General features: G+C 50.1%; 1 protein-coding gene across 3 annotated transcripts in view; it reads left to right on the forward strand.

Annotated features, from left to right (window-relative positions):
• Pax5 (paired box 5) overlaps positions 1-19,085 on the forward strand; it is a 176,598-nt gene that overhangs the window by 93,879 nt on the left and 63,634 nt on the right. For all 3 annotated transcript variants that reach the window (XM_032887050.1, XM_032887067.1, XM_032887058.1), the window contains exon 7: positions 10,735-10,864. In XM_032887050.1, the coding sequence (XP_032742941.1) occupies positions 10,735-10,864 (130 nt within the window). The remainder of the gene's footprint in view (positions 1-10,734; positions 10,865-19,085) is intronic.

Consider the following 19,085-nt stretch of genomic DNA (forward strand, 5'->3'; position numbering starts at 1 on the left):
GGGCTTTGGACCCAGCACCCGCATGGTAGCTCATAACCTTCTGTAATTTCACTTCCGGGTGATCTAATGCCCTCTTCTGCCCTCTGAAGGCACTGAATGTAGATGGCGCCCATAAACTTGCACAGGCAAGCATACATGCACAGAAACTAAGAAAAAGGAAGGGAATAATGGTAAAGTCAGCAACATCTGTAGCTGGGCCAATCTGAGAGTATTCTGTTTTTTAAATATTTAAAAATTAAAATTTTTATGGGCACACGTGCGTGTGCGATGTGGGTGGTGTGTGGGGATGGGTGCATTTGAGTTCATTGCCCATGGAGGCCAGAGAGGACACCAGATTCCTCAAAGCTCAGGTTACAGACGGTTGTGAATCACCCAGCATAGGTACTGGGAATTGTGTCCTTAGAATCCTGGTCCTCTGCAAGAGCAGGATGTGCTCTTGAGCACTGAGTAAACGCCCCCCCCAGTCTGAGAGTATTTCAGAGGGGCAGAGAGACAGTGTTTGGGCAGAGGCAGGAGTGGGCACTGAGGATTGAAGTTCAGTTTGTTGAAGATGCTGTAGACCAGGGGTTCTCAACCTGTGGGTCCCGACCCCACACAGGGGCTGTATGACAGAGAGCCTGTATGTCCGGTGTTTATATTACTGTCCACAACAGTGGCAAGATTACAGTTACAAAGTAGCAACGGAATAATTTTATGGTTGGGGAGGTCATCACAGCATGAGGAACTGTGATAAAGGGTCACAGCAACAGGAAGGTTGAATGCTCAAGACTGCGAAAAGCCACACCTGGCCTTGTCTCCTGCGCTCCTGCTCCTGGCTGCAGTGCCTTAACCACAAGGCCATGGAGAAACAGAGTAATGAACTCAGGCTTGGGAATGGGAACACGTGATTTACCCCTGCTCGGCGTGTTCCTCAGCCTCAGTGCTCGCGACTGGGATAGGACAGGGCTGAGGGTAGTGTCCGAGAGCTGTTCACACAGTCGGTGTTGGACTTTGGAGACTGAAGGGGGTGTTTTTCACACAGTCAGGGACTTGGCACCTGTACCTCACTTTGACCATCTGTAAGGGGTTGGTAACACCCTGAGGGGTTGCTCAGAGGATTAAACGAATCAATGCCTTTTAACCTGCAGCCGTCCCCTGTGTGTGCAGGAAGCTCGCAGAGCACGCAGGTCATTTAAGGTCATTCGGACTTCATTGAGATCTGGCACGGTCCCCTAAACTGTAGACCATGAATCCGTGTTCGTCACTTTCTCAGTCTTCTTTTTCTGAATGTTCCATCAAAGTTTCCGCTTGGTCTAGGGAATCTTTGGTGGCAAAGAGGCAGTCCCTTCAAGACTCGATATTCTAACAGGGAATGGAAGGACAGAGAAGAGGACTTTTGACCTAAGGGAGGGGAGGGGGAGGGGGGGGGGGGGAGAGGGGGGAGGGGAGAGGGGGGGGGGGGGGGGGGGGGGGGGGGGGGGGGGGGGGGGGGGGGGGGGGGGGGGGGGGGGGGGGGGGGGGGGGGGGGGGGGGGGGGGGGGGGGGGGGGGGGGGGGGGGGGGGGGGGGGGGGGGGGGGGGGGGGGGGGGGGGGGGGAGGGGAAGGGGGGAGGGGGAGGGGAGGGGAGGGGAGAGGGGAGGGGAGAGGGGAGGCCAGGGTTCTACCCTGCTGTTGCAGCAGCAGGGTTGGTAGAGGAGTTAGGAGAAGGCCCTACCCCTCTCTAGCTGATGCTTCTCTCTTTGAAGGGAAGTGTTCCAGCTGTCCCAGGATAGCCTCCCTCTCCTCCTCATAGCTGGAAGTATAAGAGAGGGTGAACTTTAGGCATCTTGGGATGGCTCCTCTCCTCCCACGTCAGGTACCCGAGGATGGGGCTCCCCCTTTTTCGTCTCCTACTCAGGCCCCTTGGTAGACAGGAGTCCCGCATTTCCTTGAGAGGCAAGAACCCCTGCTTATTGCTAGCTTTATAGCAGGATGGGACAGCTAGCCTTTGCCACGGGAAAGCTGTGGGATTTAGCTGCCTGGAGATGGAGGTTTGTGTCTGGAACTTTCCGTCTCCACCTAAGAGGCCGGAACTGACTGATCATCCTGCAGTCAAGCAGAGCTGGAGTAAGCAAGACTCCTCCAGGGAGTCTTCTCCCTCATCTTCAGCTTCAGCCCTGCAGGCTCTCGTCCTGCAGGTGACCCCAGATGTGGGTGTCAGTCCTCAATATGCGCCAAGACTCAGAGTCAGGACAGTGGGGGCGTCCTTGTCAGGAGAAGCTTCCTGTTTGTGTCTGGGGACACTTGTGAGCTTGCCGATACCACAGAGGTTAGGGCGGAAGGAAACAAATGCTTATTTACTTCTCGTCACATACATAATCACTCCTCACTTCTAATGGAGTCGGAGTGAGTGCCCATTGTCTGAAAGAGCAAAACGAGGAGTCAGGAAAGGGAGACCCCAGAAATCAGAAGCAAGCGACCCACACCTCAGCCAGAGAAGGGGTGCAGAGCAGGTGACAGAGGCCCTGGAGCCCTGCATGGATCAGACAGGAAGACACCAGCCTGGGAAAGCCAGGGAACATTTGATGGACCAGGAGTAGAGAGAACTTACCCAAGGCTTCCAAGGACTTGGAGCTGTTCTCAGGGCTGGCTGTGAGGTAGCAGAGTTGCCCTCCTCAGGAAGCAGCAAGTCCCTTGTCACCAGGACACAAACTTGAAGGGCTCTGAGCACCTGATAGAGATTGGTGCCTTACCTTTGGGTTCTGAGCCTTAGGGCCCCGCCTAAAGTCTATCAGAGGCCAGAAGAGAAGGGTTTCTCCATTACTCTCTGCTAAAGTCTCCCCGGGACAGAAGGCATGCTGTCTGAGCCCACAGTCCTCTCTGAGATGTCTCTGCTTTTCCCATGCCACTTGAAAGCCTTTCAGGGTGCACTGAGGTTGCAGAGAGCAGATACAGGCAGAGGGGAGACGAACCACCCGACTTCGCACATGTCTTGGAAGCCCTTTGCTCTGCTGAGACTCATTCTGACCCACATACGGCCACAGCCTAGAAGGCCAACCCTGTCCACTTCTGTTAGTGGGTTGACATCACTTATTCTCCCTTTGACACAGTGAAGCCCCTCTGAAGCCACCGGTCGAGCTTAGCCACGGCACCTGTGCCAGTCCATCGGTCCATTGATGACATTTGTGCCACCTCTGTTTTGAGTTGGGTCAGGAGCTGCTGGCACAAAAGTAAGGGGGACTCTGTCCCTACTCCCTTTCGAAGCTGACACCGCAGCTGGAGGATAGGAACCTGGGCAGTTAAGGGCACAATAGTGAGTGATGTGGGTGTGGTAGAGGTCTGCACGCTGACATGATTTAGGAACACAGAGGAGGGAAATAAAGAGACCTCCAGGAAGAGGGAGGCCTTTCAGAATACAGTTCCTGCATCTCGTAGTACTTTGTAGAGGACGGATACAGTTACTAGTGTCGTTCACAGTTTACATTCAGCTAAGGGTTTGTTTTCAAACATTAATTCGTTTTAATTTGTAGAGACAGAATGCTAAGGCCTGTTGGTCTGGGTTTTTTTTTTTTTTTTTTTTGAAAACAAATTTAACCGTTTGTTTTGAGATCATTATAGACACACGTAGATCTCGTGCAGCTTCCGTGCAGTTTCCCACAGTGACCTCACATCTGGGCGTGGTGGCCGGAAGTCACGACACTTCCTGACATCACTTCTGGAAACAACAGCTTTTGCTGTGTGCCTCTTCTGCCTTTTATCAGTACCCCTCCCCCTGGAACATTTTTACTGTTGTCCTGATCAGTGGGTGTTTTTAAAGTTTGTTGTTCCTCTTGCTTGTCTGTTTTTAAAGATGCTTGACCATGAGGGGTTAGGGAGGAAAGGAGAGAGAGCGCTACTCTTCAGAACTTGTCTTCCTGTTACACCTCTTCTGTTTTCGTGGCCTTGCAGAATTGGTCACATATCCCCATACTCCAGCTAAGGAAAGCAGCTGAGACTACTAGTGTAGCCATGACACTTTCACTAACACAAACCTAGGGGAAGCCTAGCACTGGCATGAGGCTGGGGCAATGACTTCTCTCGTCATAACTCTGCCTCTGAGCTGCTGTGAGAACATCTGGGGCCCTTCCCAGTTTCTCTCCCACAAATGCTCACAGCCCAGAGTCCCAAGGACAAAATGGACTCACAGGAAGTTGGCGGGGAATGCACCAGCTGGGAGAGAGGCCTCAGGTCTTCTTTCTCTGGAAAAGTTTAGAGTTCACAGGCCCTGAAGGCGGCACTGGGGTCAGGGTATGGCAGCCTGGAGGAGTGGGGCAGGCACAGGGGAAATGGGGGGCAGAGAAAAACTCCTATCTGCCCTTGGTCTCTTGGATGTCCATTGTGCTACAGGCACTTACTGGTGAACCACTCGATCCTCCCTCGCTGGGAGCAGATACTCAAGAGTGGCCAAGTAAGGGGAGGTGGACTCATCTTGTCTGAGTTCGGAGGGATGCAGTCTGTCCCGGCAGCTAAAGAATGATGGCAGAAGACCCAGGATGCTGGCTGGAGGAGAGAGAGCAGGGAGGCTGGCTACACAGCAGCTCCAGTCAGGATGCAGAGACAGGAATGTGCTGCTCGGTTCCCCTCGGACACTGTCTGTCTTCACTACTGAATTCGAAGCAAGTCTTTCAAAGGTTTCTCTTGAAGACAGAGTGTAATCGGCCCATTCATTCCGGCTGAAAACTTAGCGAATTCCACGATACTTTCCAGCCCACGTATCCCTTTATAATACATCGTGATTTGTTTACAGATACAGACTTTACTCTTTGCCTCGATCCGTGTACGTATTGAACTGATTGACCCGTCTCTGAGTCCCCTTCAGCCTGGCAGCCCCCTTGTCTCTCTTTTTCTCACCTTGGACTTCATTTCGAGAAGATGGAAATGACATTTTATCTTGTGGACCAATAATAACCGTAAAGGGTTCTCAGTACTGGAGAGGAATTGGAGATCATACAGTGGAAGCCCCCAGAGGGAAATCTCTAGAAGCCATGGGGGTGTTCTTGGGGAAGAACCCTTACTTCCCCAGTGTCAGTCTTTAGGCCAGACCCTGAGGCCTCTCCTCTCCTTTTCTGGCCTCCTCTGGGTAGGGGTGGAGGTGAGCAGGCATCTGGTCCTTCAGGATGGGATGGGTGTCCGATCTCTGATGAGGCTCCCAGAGGACCCCAGCAGGTAGCAGGGAAGTCCCCACCACCACCAGAGCTGGCTGAGTCACAGCCCTGAAGCCCTCATGCTGAGCCCTACTTCTCTGCCCCCCATCTCACGTGTCTGTTTCTTCTCTCCTCCATGCTATGGCAGTGGTGCCCGGTGCTGATGAGACAATACTTGGCGCAGCCCCAGGCAGTCCTTTTCCAGGTAATCTCATAGGGACCCAAATGACATCCGTGCACACTCTCTAGGGGCGCGTGCCTCGGAGTCTGATGCTAGGAATCCCCAACCTCTCAGGGCTTGGTCTCCAAGTTGCTTCCCCTCTCCCATCCATCAGATCGTCACGAGCTTCCTGCAGGCAGGCAGAAAGGGTCTAGAATGGAATACGTTTCACTCTGTCTCACTTGCATGGACCTTTCCCTCAGGACCTGGCTCATGGGAGACTGAGCTGGAACAACAGTGCCACGCGCCCACTGCTAGCTCTGTTTCTGTCACCATTGGGCAGAGATTTCGAATGACAGATAAAAATGAAGACTTACCTCTGTTCCTCAGAGCTTCCACATCAGACAAGGTGGTTCTTTGCATCTCTGTAACTTTGGCATTCGAGAGAGCGAGGCCGTCCATGAAGTGGAGCCCACTGTCAAGGAGGGTACTGGGTCCAGGCTGGTGACCACGACCTTTGGGGTCTTGGGGGAGCCTGTGGCTGCCAGCAGACAGAGTTTTGTCCCAGCTGTTTGTATGGGACTGGGAAGTCTGTGAACCCCTGACCTCAGTTACTGTTTCTTTCTGGGTCATGGCTGAGAACAGCAGCAGCGGCTCTCCGGGGAGGGAGCAGGAGCCTGACATGACAGCTTCAGACAGACTTTGAAGGGTTCAGAGGGAGAGAAAAATGGAGAACACAGCTGGGGTCTGTAACTGTCGGTGACTGGGGGTGACCGGGTTGGGGTGATACGCCCAGGGCCGTAGATACATCAACGCACAGTGTGACTGGTGTGTGCCCTCCACACCCCACTGGCTAGCATGCGACTTCACACATAACAGTGGGAAATGGGAGAAGACAGACTTTGCTCCCAGGAAGGAGGCAGCAGGCTCTCTCTCCTCCCTTGCTCATCTTCCCTACTCTGTCTCCTTTTACATGAGCCCATCTCTCTCAGTCCTAAGTCGGTGTGAAAGAGTTCAAACACTGTGTAGAGAAAAGGGAAGACCGCGGTACTAGGGCCCAGCCGTGTCGTGGTTGTGCTGGTTGAGACTTCCTGCCAGCCAAAGAAAAGGGGATACACGACAGTTTCTAATGTTCTAGGTGTTGAATCAGAGGGAAATTTACAACTGGTTGTGGGAAACAACCTTTCTTTCCCAGTGTATCATGAGAGAAATGAGCAAGGAATTTGAATATTCTGAGGGACATTGTCTCCAGAGGTTAAAGGCAAAAAAAAAAAAAAAAAAAAACCTTTTCTATGACTGCTTTCTTTTATTGCCTTTAATAAATGGACCTTCTCAGGGGTTTTAGCTGGCACTGGGCATGGCCTTAGCTTTCTTGTCAGCTGACTTGATAAGGATTGTAGGTGGGAGAAGGCCACCCATGCTTCCACATCCCTTGGAGCTGCTGTTTTAAAACTTTTAGTTAATTATTTTGTTTAGTTAATTACTTTTGGGGATAGGATCTCACTGGGTAGCCCAGGCTGGCTTGGAACTCTGGATACCCCTGCCCTAGATACCCCTGGGCACAAGGATTAGAGGCATACACTGTCATTCCTGACCTCTGGTAAATTTCTGAGATCCATAGTTTTTATCATGTTGAAGGACCATTCATTCATTCATTCATTCATTCATTCATTCATTCAGTAAGCACTTTGGGGGTCTAGAAGGAGATCCTATATTCTGAAAGGAGAGAGACAAACAGCTGCTATAGATGGAGGTGCCGTGACAGAGTGGGATACAGGAAGGCACATAGGGAGGGGCATGGAGGGGTGATGATTTCTTTGGTGGGTATGGAGTCAGGAATGGCTTCACCAAGAAGTCATTTTTGAGCTAGGCCTTACGGACAATATAGGAGCTCTTTACTTACTGAGATGGGCCACCCGGGGAGCTATTGAACATCCACGTAAAAGACAGTGCCCTGCTCCTGTTGGACCAAATTGTGCAATCCTACCAACAACAGAGGCCCGGTGGTGACGAGGGTATGAGAACCATTGCCCACAAGCCTGGGCTCGTTAGCGAGGCTCTTTCTCTTTGCCTTCCAGAAGCCGGTGGTGTTTCAGACACTGGCGTGCCAGGCCTTCCCCCCACACCTAGTCTTGCAAACCCAGCGGTTGGAGCGATTCCATAGGCTTTGTCTGACACCGAACAAAATCAAATCTTGGTTTCTACAAGAGAAACAGGAAGTCTCCATCAGCCATACTTCCTGACATTGGCTCTGTCTCCTAGAGGGAAACCTAAATTTTCCTTCACAGATTCAGCTGCCAGCCATATCTGCAAATAGAGTTCTGGAGGCTGGGGCCAGGGGTAGGCATGAGGGGTATTCTGAGTCTTGTCTGCAATGCTGAGGGCCCAGAGAAACTTGTGCTTCTTGTCTATCTTTGTATCCCAGAAGAGGTCCATCACGGTCCAACTGGTCTACCTTCGTGCCTACAACCTCAGCTAGTGCCCCATTCTTGTCTGACTCCCTCGTTCCCTTTGCCTCTCAGGTCTCCTCAGCCATCCCAGCTTGAGGGATGGAGCCTGCTCAGCTTGCCTGAAGAAACTCTTCCTGACCATACCACAGCCTGTGAGAACAAATGGCTCTGTGCTTGTCTCCATATTGGATGCACTTTCTGGGGGCTATACATATTTTTCTGGGAGCTTGTAGAGCATCTCTTTGGTCTCACACCTGCATGCATACAACAGGGCCTAGCACAGGTTAAATAAATGTCTACTTACTGTGCTCGGGCCCCCACTAGGGAGACACAGAAAGAGGAACTAGAATTCATGTCTGGGCATTCAGAAAACCCTAGAAGGAACCACTTCGAAAGAGACTCTCCAAGAGGCATGGCTGCCTTTGGTGAGCTTCGATCTCAGATGCATTCTTACCTAAGTGGAGGTTAGAGCATGCTCGGTCCTTCTGGGAGGAAATCTAGAGAGTGACCTTTTCCAACAGCCCCTGCTGCACGGAATGCAGACTTGCTCTTCAAATGCTGCTGTTTCTAACTCGGAGCAAGGAATATATTTCCTCTCTACCTGCTGATATATAAACAGACAGGGCTTAGCTTTTCTAGGTGGGAAACCCTTGGCCTCTGTTCTGTTCCTTCTAATGTCCATTACCAATGAGCTGGGGATGTGGCTCAGCCGGTGGAGTGCCTGCTTGGCATGCATGAAGCTTTGAGTTCAATCCCCGGCATGGCATAGGAGGATCAGAAGTTCAAGGTCATTTTCAGATACATAGTAAGTTTAAGGCTAGCCTAGGCTATTAAGGCTAGCCTAGGCTACGTGTAACCCTGTCTCAAAACGAACAGCCCTAAGATAGCAACAAGAACCAACTAAAAGAAGACAAACCAAAACCCCTCAACTTTCAATAGTTGGAACCAATTGTTTGGTTTCATTGGTTGCTGTGGGTTGGGCCTCATAGAGAATCATCAGGGTAACCGTCAAGATGGTGGGATGAGATGGCCCGTGCTTGCATCCTGGCTGGGGTGCCCTGGTGCTGTGTGACTTCAGCTTCAAGCACACCTCATTCCTTCTGGAGTGGAAGTCTCAAGCCTTTGCATTGAGAAACGGAATACCATAGTCCCCTTCGTGGGCAGAGTTTGAGGCTGAGATAGGAGTCACAGCCTGACACATAGCGTTCTTCTCTGAAAATCAGAAAGTACTTCTGGGGCAGACTGGAGAGCCCAGTGGAGCCGAGAGAGACTGCAGGCCCAGGTGTCCTGAGGTGTTGTGAGGACAGCTTGGTCAGAACCCCATGGGTTATCAATCGTCTTCCAGAAGAGTCTGATCCCAAAGCATGTAGCCAAGAATCCCTAGGCCCATAGCAGGCCTAAGAACTCCAAGGGAGAAGGCAGGCTGGGGCCGGGTGTACCTGTGCAAGGGAGCTCTGGAGAGCTGCAGTAATTAACATGGTGTGCTATTGGCACAGGGATAGATAAATAGGCCAATGAAACAGAACCCGGGCTGGAAAACCATCTGTGCACATATGGAACCTTGATGTATGGGTAAGGATATGTACAAATCAGCAGAGAGAGATGGGCTCTTAATAACCAGCAAGGGGCAACTGGTTATCCATTCAGAAATGGGGAGAAGGAGGAAATTAGATCTTTACGCCAGACACAAAAATCAATCTCTGGTGGATTAGAGGCCTAAATGCAGAAGGCAAAGACACCTAATACGGTCAGCTCCAGGTCCCATCCAAACTCCCCAGGCCCAGGCATGGCCTCCTGAGAGAGAGAATGAGGCCTTGGGGGTGGGTACAGTGAGGCTTCCACAAGGTGCCCTGCCACGGTGAGGACAGTAGCAGGCCTACATCATCTTCCTGTGCCACCTCAGTGCTTCCTTCTCTGGAAAGTCTTTCTTGGTGACCATTTTTTTTCAGGAGACATAAGTCCCGCTCTGCCTGCCGACCCTGCCAAGTGGTACCTCAGAAATAGCAGCCATCATTTTCCCAAGTGCACGGGGAGCTCCCAAGTCACAGACTCTCTGCCTACTCTTCCTGCTTGCCAACTCTATCATCTTGAATAGACAGGGATGTGACCTCCTTTGGCAAAGGCAGGCTCCTAAGAAGTTCCCAGCAAACCTTGGTGCCCACAGCCAAATTCTTTGGCTGAACAGTTGGCAGTACGGTTTGGGAGGGAGGCAAAGATGCTGTTCATTCTGAGAATGTAGTCTTTCCAAAGGTCTAGGCTGGTATTGTTTCTGCCTTCCCTGGAGGTCATTCTGCAATGGCTTCAATGTCAAGGAAATGACTCATTGCGCGCAGGCTTAAAGAAAGGGACATGACTCAGTGCCCAGAGCATGCACTGTCCTGGGTTTGATAAATCTGACATCTATACAGGGAATATTCAGCGCACAGGTGATCATATGCCTCCAGAATCCAAAAATCACTCGTCAAACTGTGCCTCAGTCTGCTCCATGTACTGAATCGGGACTGGGAATTTGTGGTCACCCAGCCCCTGGATTGGGATCTGCCTGGTCTACTGTGGACACAACCCTCCTCCCTTTTAACCCTAATTTGTCCATCTGCGAAATGAAGCTGGATTGGGCGATCCCTCAAATTCTTTTCGAACACTTGTTTCTGGGGTCTGAGAGTCCCCACTCTAGAAAACATACTGTCCCCTGCCATTGGCAAGTAGACTCTTCGTTCTGCCTTGCTTGCCTGATGCCCTCTGTGGCCTCTGGGGCTGAGCCAGGGAATCCGCACGTCCGATTTGGCCTCTCGTGGTGCTGTGTGGGCTCCTGCCCCTTTCCCACCCGGGAACAGTGGTCGGTTCTGGGTACATGTGCTGCTCCATTGAGCTGCATCTGCCCTTACAGCCCGGCTCTCCCAGAACCTCTGTGGACAGGTCACGGCCTTGCATCTGATCAGGGTGCCTCTGGGCTCCATGCTGAGATGTCTGCTTCCTCTTTCAGACCACAGAGTATTCAGCCATGGCTTCACTGGCTGGAAGCCTGGATGATATGAAAGCCAACTTGACAAGCCCCACCCCCGCTGACATCGGGAGCAGCGTTCCAGGCCCACAGTCCTACCCCATTGTCACAGGTGAGCATACCTAGGTGGGGGGTTGTGGGGATGGGAGGGGAGAGAGAGAGAGAGAGAGAGAGAGAGAGAGAGAGAGAGAGAGAGAGAGAGAGAGAGAATGGGAACATGTGTGTGAGTTAGGAAGCTGTTCTTGGTGCTTTTGGACATGCCTGGCCTCTGCTTTAATGGAGTTAAATGGAGTTAGGTGACAGACTGCTAGGGACACAGTTTGCGGACAAGGTGACATGGCTGCACACTGTTTTGATGGAACTAAAGGAAAATAAGTACAGAGAGAAGACGGATCATACTGTCAGAGGGGATCACTATGGTGGGGCCTGGCGCTCCGAGGGCTCCTGAATCAGGAAAATCTGTCAGTTGGCATCAACTTCCAGGAGTAGAGGGACTCGCCATTGGTGTTTCAGATTTCCAAGCAGAGGCTGGGGGGCGCTGTGTGTGTGTGCCAAGCAGCTGTCTTTCCTGGTAGCCGCCTCCATTAGCACCATCAGCGTGAAGATTGAGAATACAGGACCTCAGGCAGGCGGGGCAGCTCAGCAGCAGTGCACTGCCCAGCATGTGCTGGGCCCGAGTTCTATCCCCAGGAAGGCCCCACTTGCTGCAGGGCTCCAACCTGTTGTGGGTCAGTCAAGCACCCTCCGGTGAGTTGTGTCAGAATCCCAGCTGTGGTTTTCTGATCCCTATGCTGGCAACAGCGGTGGTGGCTGCTGCACAGGGCTCTTGTGAGAATGACCAGGTTCCCACACACGAGGAACTTGGGCTCTTGCCTTGCATCAAATACGCATCCAGTAAATGTGTGTGCCGGTTGTGACTCCTCGGAATCTCCTCACACTGGTCACTGCAGGACTTTCTATGGCAGGAAGATCGCCTTCTCCAGTCCTAGAGCTGTCCCTGCAGCCAGTTCTGGGAGGGTGTCTCACTCAGGAGGCAGGAGGGTCTCCAGGATATGAAATGCACAGACAGTTGGGGGCGCTGGGCTATACTCGGGCTAGATCTTGGGATCCTTCCAGAGATGGCAAGGTGTCTCTGTTGGCTGATGGACACAACCTGAAGGTATAGGCAGAACCAGGAAATTTGCTTGTGTTAGAGTTTGCTGAGGAGGCTTGAATGAGGCAAGATCTGAGGCCCAGAGGTCCCTTGGCACTGGGCGCAGGATAAAAGCAACTGAACTCTGTAGATCTGGGTACCACGTGAGGGTCAGACAAAGCAAGAGCGACTTGGTCCCTGATGCATCTAAGTTGGGGCACAGCCTATAGTCCTCTGAGACTCGGGGAGGAGGTGTGAGAAAGGGGTGCCAGCCAGTGAGCTCCAGCCAATGGTGTTTCCTGAGGCCCCCTGCAGGGTTAATGGGGGTGGGTGTGGGAGGGACCTCAGTGACAGTATTCCCATTACACAGGTGCAGAAGCCAAGCTCAGATGTGCCCACTCTTTGGAGTAAGGGCTGAGTTAGAGCCATCTTTAGTTTTCTAGAACCCTTGCCCTTGTTCTCAGGGACCCACAGACAACTGAGGAGGTACAGGCAGGGAAGGGGAGCTAGCCTGGGTCCACTCAGCTTCATGGCCTCAGTCCCTTCACTGAGCCTCAGGCCCTCTGCTGGGCAGCTCAGGGGACACTGAGAGGTGGCTACTGTTAACTTCAGCTCCATTGCATAAGTGAAGAGACAGCCTTACAGTGACAGAACACGCTGCCTGAGGTCCCCCAGCCAACAAGTGGCTGTGCCACACTCCAACAAGGCCTGTGTGCTGTCACTGTACCATGAAGACAGCCAGAGGCCCGTCCAGGCCTGAGACGTCCTTGTTGTTCGCTTTCGGATGCTCTTCCATCCATGAGATGTGTCTGATCTCTGAGGGTCTTTGTGATACTCAAATGAGATCTGGGAGGAGACAGCACTGTAGAGGGAACGTTTGGGGCAGGATTTAGGAAGTGGGTTTGGGCACCTGCTCATTTAGGTGGCTAATAGTTCAGTGAACACCAAGGCTAAATCTTGACTGTGGGAACAGGAAGCAGGCTCCCTAACCAAGGCTAACTTAGCCTTTAGGTAAATCTAACTGGACTTCGTGGGGCTTGTAGAAAACATGAGCCAATGCTTAAAAACAAAAACAAAACAAAATCCTAGTTTTCTGACTTCTCAGAAACTTAACAGAGCTGGTCCTTTTGGGTTGTGGTGCCACAGGTTGTGACAGATTGGGGTTCAGTGGCAACCGCTCCTCCAGATAGGCTTCCGTGGTCCACAGCAAAGACCACCTCATTCACATTAGAAGTCACGCGTGGAAAGGATTGTGCATTGTTCCCAGATCCAGAGCTGCAGCTGGAAAGGCCAGCTGGGTGCTACAGGAGCGTGAAGATCTGCATGGGGCCACACAGATGGGTTTTCAGATAAACCCTGGAGGAAAGATTAGCTGGGATCGATTTGGATTTCTTCGTTTGAAAGTTGTATTACACACAGGAAAGGAGGAAAAACAACCCTGACCAACAGGGCTGTGCTTAGTCCTGAAGCATCAGGCACATTCTAGAGCTAGCTGTGGCAGTGCATACGTGATCCCGGAGCAGGAGGCTGAGCCGGAGAATTGGGAGGCTAGCCTGGTCTACATAGTAAGGCCCACTTTCAAAACACCTCCCCCATACACACACGCCATTCAAAACGGAAGGAATATTCTGTCAGCCTAGTCGTTAGCTTTCTTATAAATCAACAATAATCAGCACAATGGAAGGTCAAGACCTTCAACAACAATATAACAATACCAGAGGATAAACTTAGAACCACAGTAAGTGACACAAGAGAATAATGGGGCGGAGTTTATTCCTAGACTATCAGAAAGATGGCTGTCTGCTCCCCAAGTAACCTCTTACCTTAAAGCAATCCCAAGTAAGACATCAACAGACTTTAAGAAAAATTACCAAAATGGTGCTAAATGCTGGATAAATATTCAAGGATAGCTGGAGATGTTCTAAAATAAAGAGTTAAGCAAAGCTTCTAGGATATTCCAAAATATATGACCAAGGGCAAGATGACTCAGCCGGTCCAATAAAGCGTTTGGGCCAAGCCTGACCTCTCTCTCTCTCTCTCTCTCTCTCTCTCTCTCTCTCTCTCTCTCTCTCTCTCTCAGTCTCTCTCTCTCTCTCACACACACACACATGTTAAATGTAATAAAACTTTAAATAAAATAAAAGCATGTGATAAGCTATTGTAGAAGCTGAGGTTTCAGACACATGGCCAAGATGGACAGTGTAGAATTAGATCCAGATATATGCCGTCAGACCCTGCTTCATTGTCTCTATCGAAACAAATGGGTTGTGAGGTAGCAGATATGCTAATTAGCCAGATTTAGTCATGACACATTGTAATTTATATCAAAATATCACAATACACCCCATTAAAAACAAATCATTTAAAACAATTTCCCACAGTCAAGACTTTAAAAAATAAAGCCGTAATAAACCAGGACAAAAAAAAGAGGAAAAATTCTAATTCTAGAGTAGAAAAGCCCTTTAAAATGTTTCAAATACAAACCATTGAAAAGAAATGTTAAAATGTAAATATTTTTCTATGTAAAAACATCCAAAGACAAAAGGCAAAATGAGGGTGGGGGTGTAACATAGATGGTAAATATTAATTTGTTTAAAATATAAGGAGATTTTGTGTACACACGAAATATTGCTAGGCACTATTTTTATGTGTATGTGTGTGCCTGCTTATCTGTATTGTACCATGTGTGCAGGCGCCCATGTGTGCAGGCGCCCAGAGAGGCCAGCAGAGGGCGTGATACCTCCTGGAACTGAAGTTACAGGTTATTGTGAACTGCCTGACCTGGGTTCTGGGAGCCAGATCTGGGCTGTCTGTAAAAGCAACGAGTGCCCTTAACTGTTGAGCCATCCCTCCAGCTTCTATATAAAGGGCTTTAAAAACAAATAAAACGTTAAGAGCATACTCTTGCAGAAGATCTGAGTTCGGTTCCTAGCACCTACAACAGGTGGCTCACAACCATCTGTAACTCCAACTCCAAATCTGACACTTCTGACCTCTGCAGGCACTTCACTTGTGTACACACACCCTGCACAGACACGCACAACTAGAAATAATAAAATAGGTATTTTAAAACTTAATAAGAAAAATGGTCTGTAGGAAAACTAGGCAATTACAGGGAGTTTATTGGGAAAACTGCGGTACCTCAAGGGTGTATGGGGAGATGTACCCCTCCCCCTTGTTACCACAAAGCTGCAAATTAAAACAACCATGAGATAGATGCTGGGTCTGAGACTATCAGTTCTGTATTAAGGCTTGGTGTTGGAAACGGCACAGGAACAATATTTTCATGAATTGCTATTGGAATATAAATTTATGTGATTCCCTTTGGAGGAAAACTTGGCAATGTCTTTCAAGGCTTTAAATACATTGGAGTTTACCCGCTGACTCAGAAGTTCTGTGTACATGTTAGGGAGCTTGCTCTACAGGGCTGCAATGATGACTTTGCCTGTCATTTGCAAACAAACAGAACCAGAGCAGACCCTACATGGAAACCAGCTAAGCTAGTTAGGGTGCTTTCTCACAGGCAATACAATGCTACCATGATAGTCAAAAGGCTGGAGAGAGGGTATGGCTCAGTGTTAAGAGTGCTTGCTGTCCTCTTAGAAGGTCTGGCTTCTGTTCTCAGCACTCAGACCAGTGGCTCACAACCTCCTGACACTGAGACTGCAGTACAGGAAACCCATAGTTTTTGTTTTTTTTTTGTTTGTTTGTTTGTTGTTTTTTTTTGGCCTCTGTGGACACACACACACACACACACACATATACCACTCATACACACATACATACACATGCACACACAGTTCACACACAAGCTCACAAATGCTCACACACATGCTCACACACATGCTCACACACAGAGCTAGGATTGGAGAGATGGCTCTGTAGATAAGAGCACTTGCTATTCTTGCAGAAGACTCAGTTCCAGAACCACAGCTCACAGCTGCCTGTAACTCCAGGATCCTCTTCTGGCCTACAAATGCACCTGCATGGACACGGTACACATAGAGACAAGCAGGCATACACACATACACAAGTGATAAAAAAAAATCTTTGTTTTTTTTTAAGGAGTACTAACATGAATGTCAGACAAGACATATATTTGGTTAAAAAAATTTTAGAAGAACAAAATATGATCACACTTATACAAATTTAATGCAGCATTTTTAAAAGTATAAAGCATAACACAGTTAGAAAACTGTATTGTCATTAGTTGGTCCACCGCCATTGAGCTAACACAGTAGACAGTCGCATGCACGCACGTACCCTGTAAGGCAGATGCGTGTGCATGGACGTTCACTGGGAGGCCTCTGCACCCCTTATTCCTCCTCCTTATGGGTTACTGAATTCCTGTGCTATTACAGTGGGTTTTCCATTTTGTCCCCTCCAGAGTCTTTGGGTTAGCCAGTGTTTGGGCACACACACACCACTTACATTCTTGATGCCTGTTTACAGAGAATGTAACCTGCTGTCTTGGTCACCTTTCTATTGCTGTAATAAGACATCATGACCAAGGCAACGTATAAAAGAAGTTTTCAGTGGAGTTCATAATTCCATGAGCTTCATGGTGGGGAGCCTGAAACAGGCAGGCAGGGAGGTAGACAGGGCACTGAAGCAGTAGCTGAGAGCTCACATCCTGGCCCACAAGCCTGAGGCAGAGAAACAGAAGTTGGGAATGATGTGGACTTTTGAAACCTCAATGTCACCCCCGGTGGCACACGTCTTCCAAGGCCACACCCCCAATCCTTCCCAAACAGTTCCACCAAGTGGGCAACAAACATTCAAACGTGTGAGCCCACGGGGGCCATTACCAACCAAACTGCCATGCCTGAATTCACATCTATTCTTATATTTTTGGTTGTGAGCCTAGCCTTTAACAGCTGAGCCATCTCTCCAGCCCTCACATCTCTTCTTAAACTAAATCAAAACAATACAATGCCTGAACTATGAGGCAATGATGTGCATTTGCTGGGTATATATATTCTGAAAGTCCACACTGCAGGGCAGAGAGGTGATCCAGGACTTTCTCCATGCACAGAACACGTGTATGAAGGGGTGTGGATGGGGGACTCATGTAGGCTCATCCTGACATTATGGTGTGCCAGCAGGTTGAGGAACTCTTGGCACAGCTCCAAGTGAAACACAGTAGCTGGGGTCCTAGAAAAGTCGATGTGAGTGGAGACCGTGGAGACTACAGGTTCACATTTAAATGAAGTTAAAATGAAGTTCAGTTCCAAATGACTGTAAACAGATTTCACCTACTTGAATGTTTTGTGGGATAGGGCAATAGCCAAGGAAAAAGAAATTCGGTCTGTTTGTCTGTCAGTCAGCAATGGCCCTCATCATTGAAAACCCCAAAGCGTTCACTGTTGGGCCCAGTCTCCTCATTTACTTCAGCCTGTGTTAGTAGCTGCCTGGGGAAGCTTAGACGTTTTTGGCAGTGGAGAGGGGGTATCTGACAGCCACCTTGGTCCCTCTTTCCGGGCCACAAAAAATGGAGGAGGGGTCCCTGCGCTACCCTCTCCTTGCTCTCACACACCGGGCAGCCCAAGAAAAGTCTCGTTAGAGAGTTTCTCTGCATCGTTTATATGCTGCATTAAATATTAAGCTAAACCCTGCTCTGCCCGCCAGGGCCACGCTTCAGAAACCGCTCACCATTTGCAAATTTGGTGACATGGCCGCCGGTCCCTGCACTGTCAGCAGTTTGGGCCTGTCCTGATTGGGACTAATTATCTGCAGGTGTGTCCTTGGGCCACGGGCCTGCTGATGGGGCAGCTACCGGGTTTGCCTACAAGAGAGGGTGGCAGGTGAGGCAGTGCTAGGCTCCCAGCTTCTGCCTGCCTCCCCACTGGTCAAAGAGCTGACAGTCTTGTCCCCAGCTGAGCCCACCTGACCTTTTTGCCTTTCAGAACAAAGGAGTTAGGCCAACATATGCCCTTGTGGTCTCTGCCCTGGGGACCACGGCTTTGCATCAGCAGATTGGAATGTCAGGACAGGAGGAGGGTCTCAAGGAGGGTCTCTTTGGCCCAACAAGTGTGGAGGCTCCTTGTGGTAGCAGCCGGGCACTGGGCCCTGAGGCGTCTCTGGCGTTTCTCCCTCCAACCCACAGAGGCCATTCTGTAGCCCAGCAGGCGAGATCCACTAAGGCAGAGAGAGTAGTCCACAGCTCTGCCTGCTACATTCAGTGTTTGGAGCCTCAGCACCCCAAACACAGCCCCTAAGAAAGCACACTCCTGCCCTTTGGATCTGAGAAGCTAGAGGACAGGGGGGTGAGCACTGGGAGACAGAGGGGTGGGGTTAAGTCTGGACTTTGCCATTTACATGCTCTTATCTTTGGGACAAATTCCGTGTCTTCTCTAAGCCTCAGTATTTCTAGCTATGAAATGGGAGAATGGCCACTTCTGCTGCCTGCCTCGGATGTTTGGGTTCTGTTTTGTTTTTAATTTCTAGTTTGTAATGCTGACGATCCCAGCATGACCCACTACACACAGGGCAAGGGCTCTGGGTGGTGGTACTGTATTGGTATTTGGCATTTTGTGAGGATCGAGTGAGTGGTCCCTGCGTAGTGCTAGCCATGTATCTTAATCCATACCTTGGTTCTTGAACAAATGAGTCTTTAACTCTGTCCTTCGAGTATACATACCATGGAGACTCTCCCAGTGCCAGTTCTCCATGGGTGGAGAGTAGGGAGGCAAACTCCTCTGGGGACTCTCAAAGGGTCCTTATCCTGCCTGTGTAAGTTGACAGAAAGAGGGTCAGGACATCTGCTGTCAGGGTATCTGGCCGAGGGGCGGTGGGGGCAGGTGCCTGAGCAATCAGGGATGTTTTTGTGTATGTGCATGTTGCAATTCTCTATGTGTGTATGTCCACCTGGGTGTGTACACATGTGCATTCTGACTCGTGTGTTTATAAGTGTAGAGGCAGTAAGTTAGTGTATGTCCGCATGGGTGTGTACACATGTACACACATATGTGACAAATGTGTGTTCATAAGTGTAGAGGCAGTAAGTTAGTGTATGTCCTCCTGGGTGTGTACATATGTACACATATGTGACACACGTGTGTTCATGGGTGAGCGTGAGTCCCCAAGCTTGTGCAGCAAGCACTTGCCACCTGAGCCATCTCCCAAGTTCCAGAGAAACACTAAAAACTCTCCATTGGTTTTGGTCAGTGAAGCCAGGGACTTGGGCCTGTAGGGCAGTGTC

The sequence above is a fragment of the Rattus rattus genome, chromosome 1 (genome assembly GCF_011064425.1).
Source record: "Rattus rattus isolate New Zealand chromosome 1, Rrattus_CSIRO_v1, whole genome shotgun sequence".
Classification (NCBI taxonomy): Eukaryota; Metazoa; Chordata; class Mammalia; order Rodentia; family Muridae; genus Rattus; species Rattus rattus.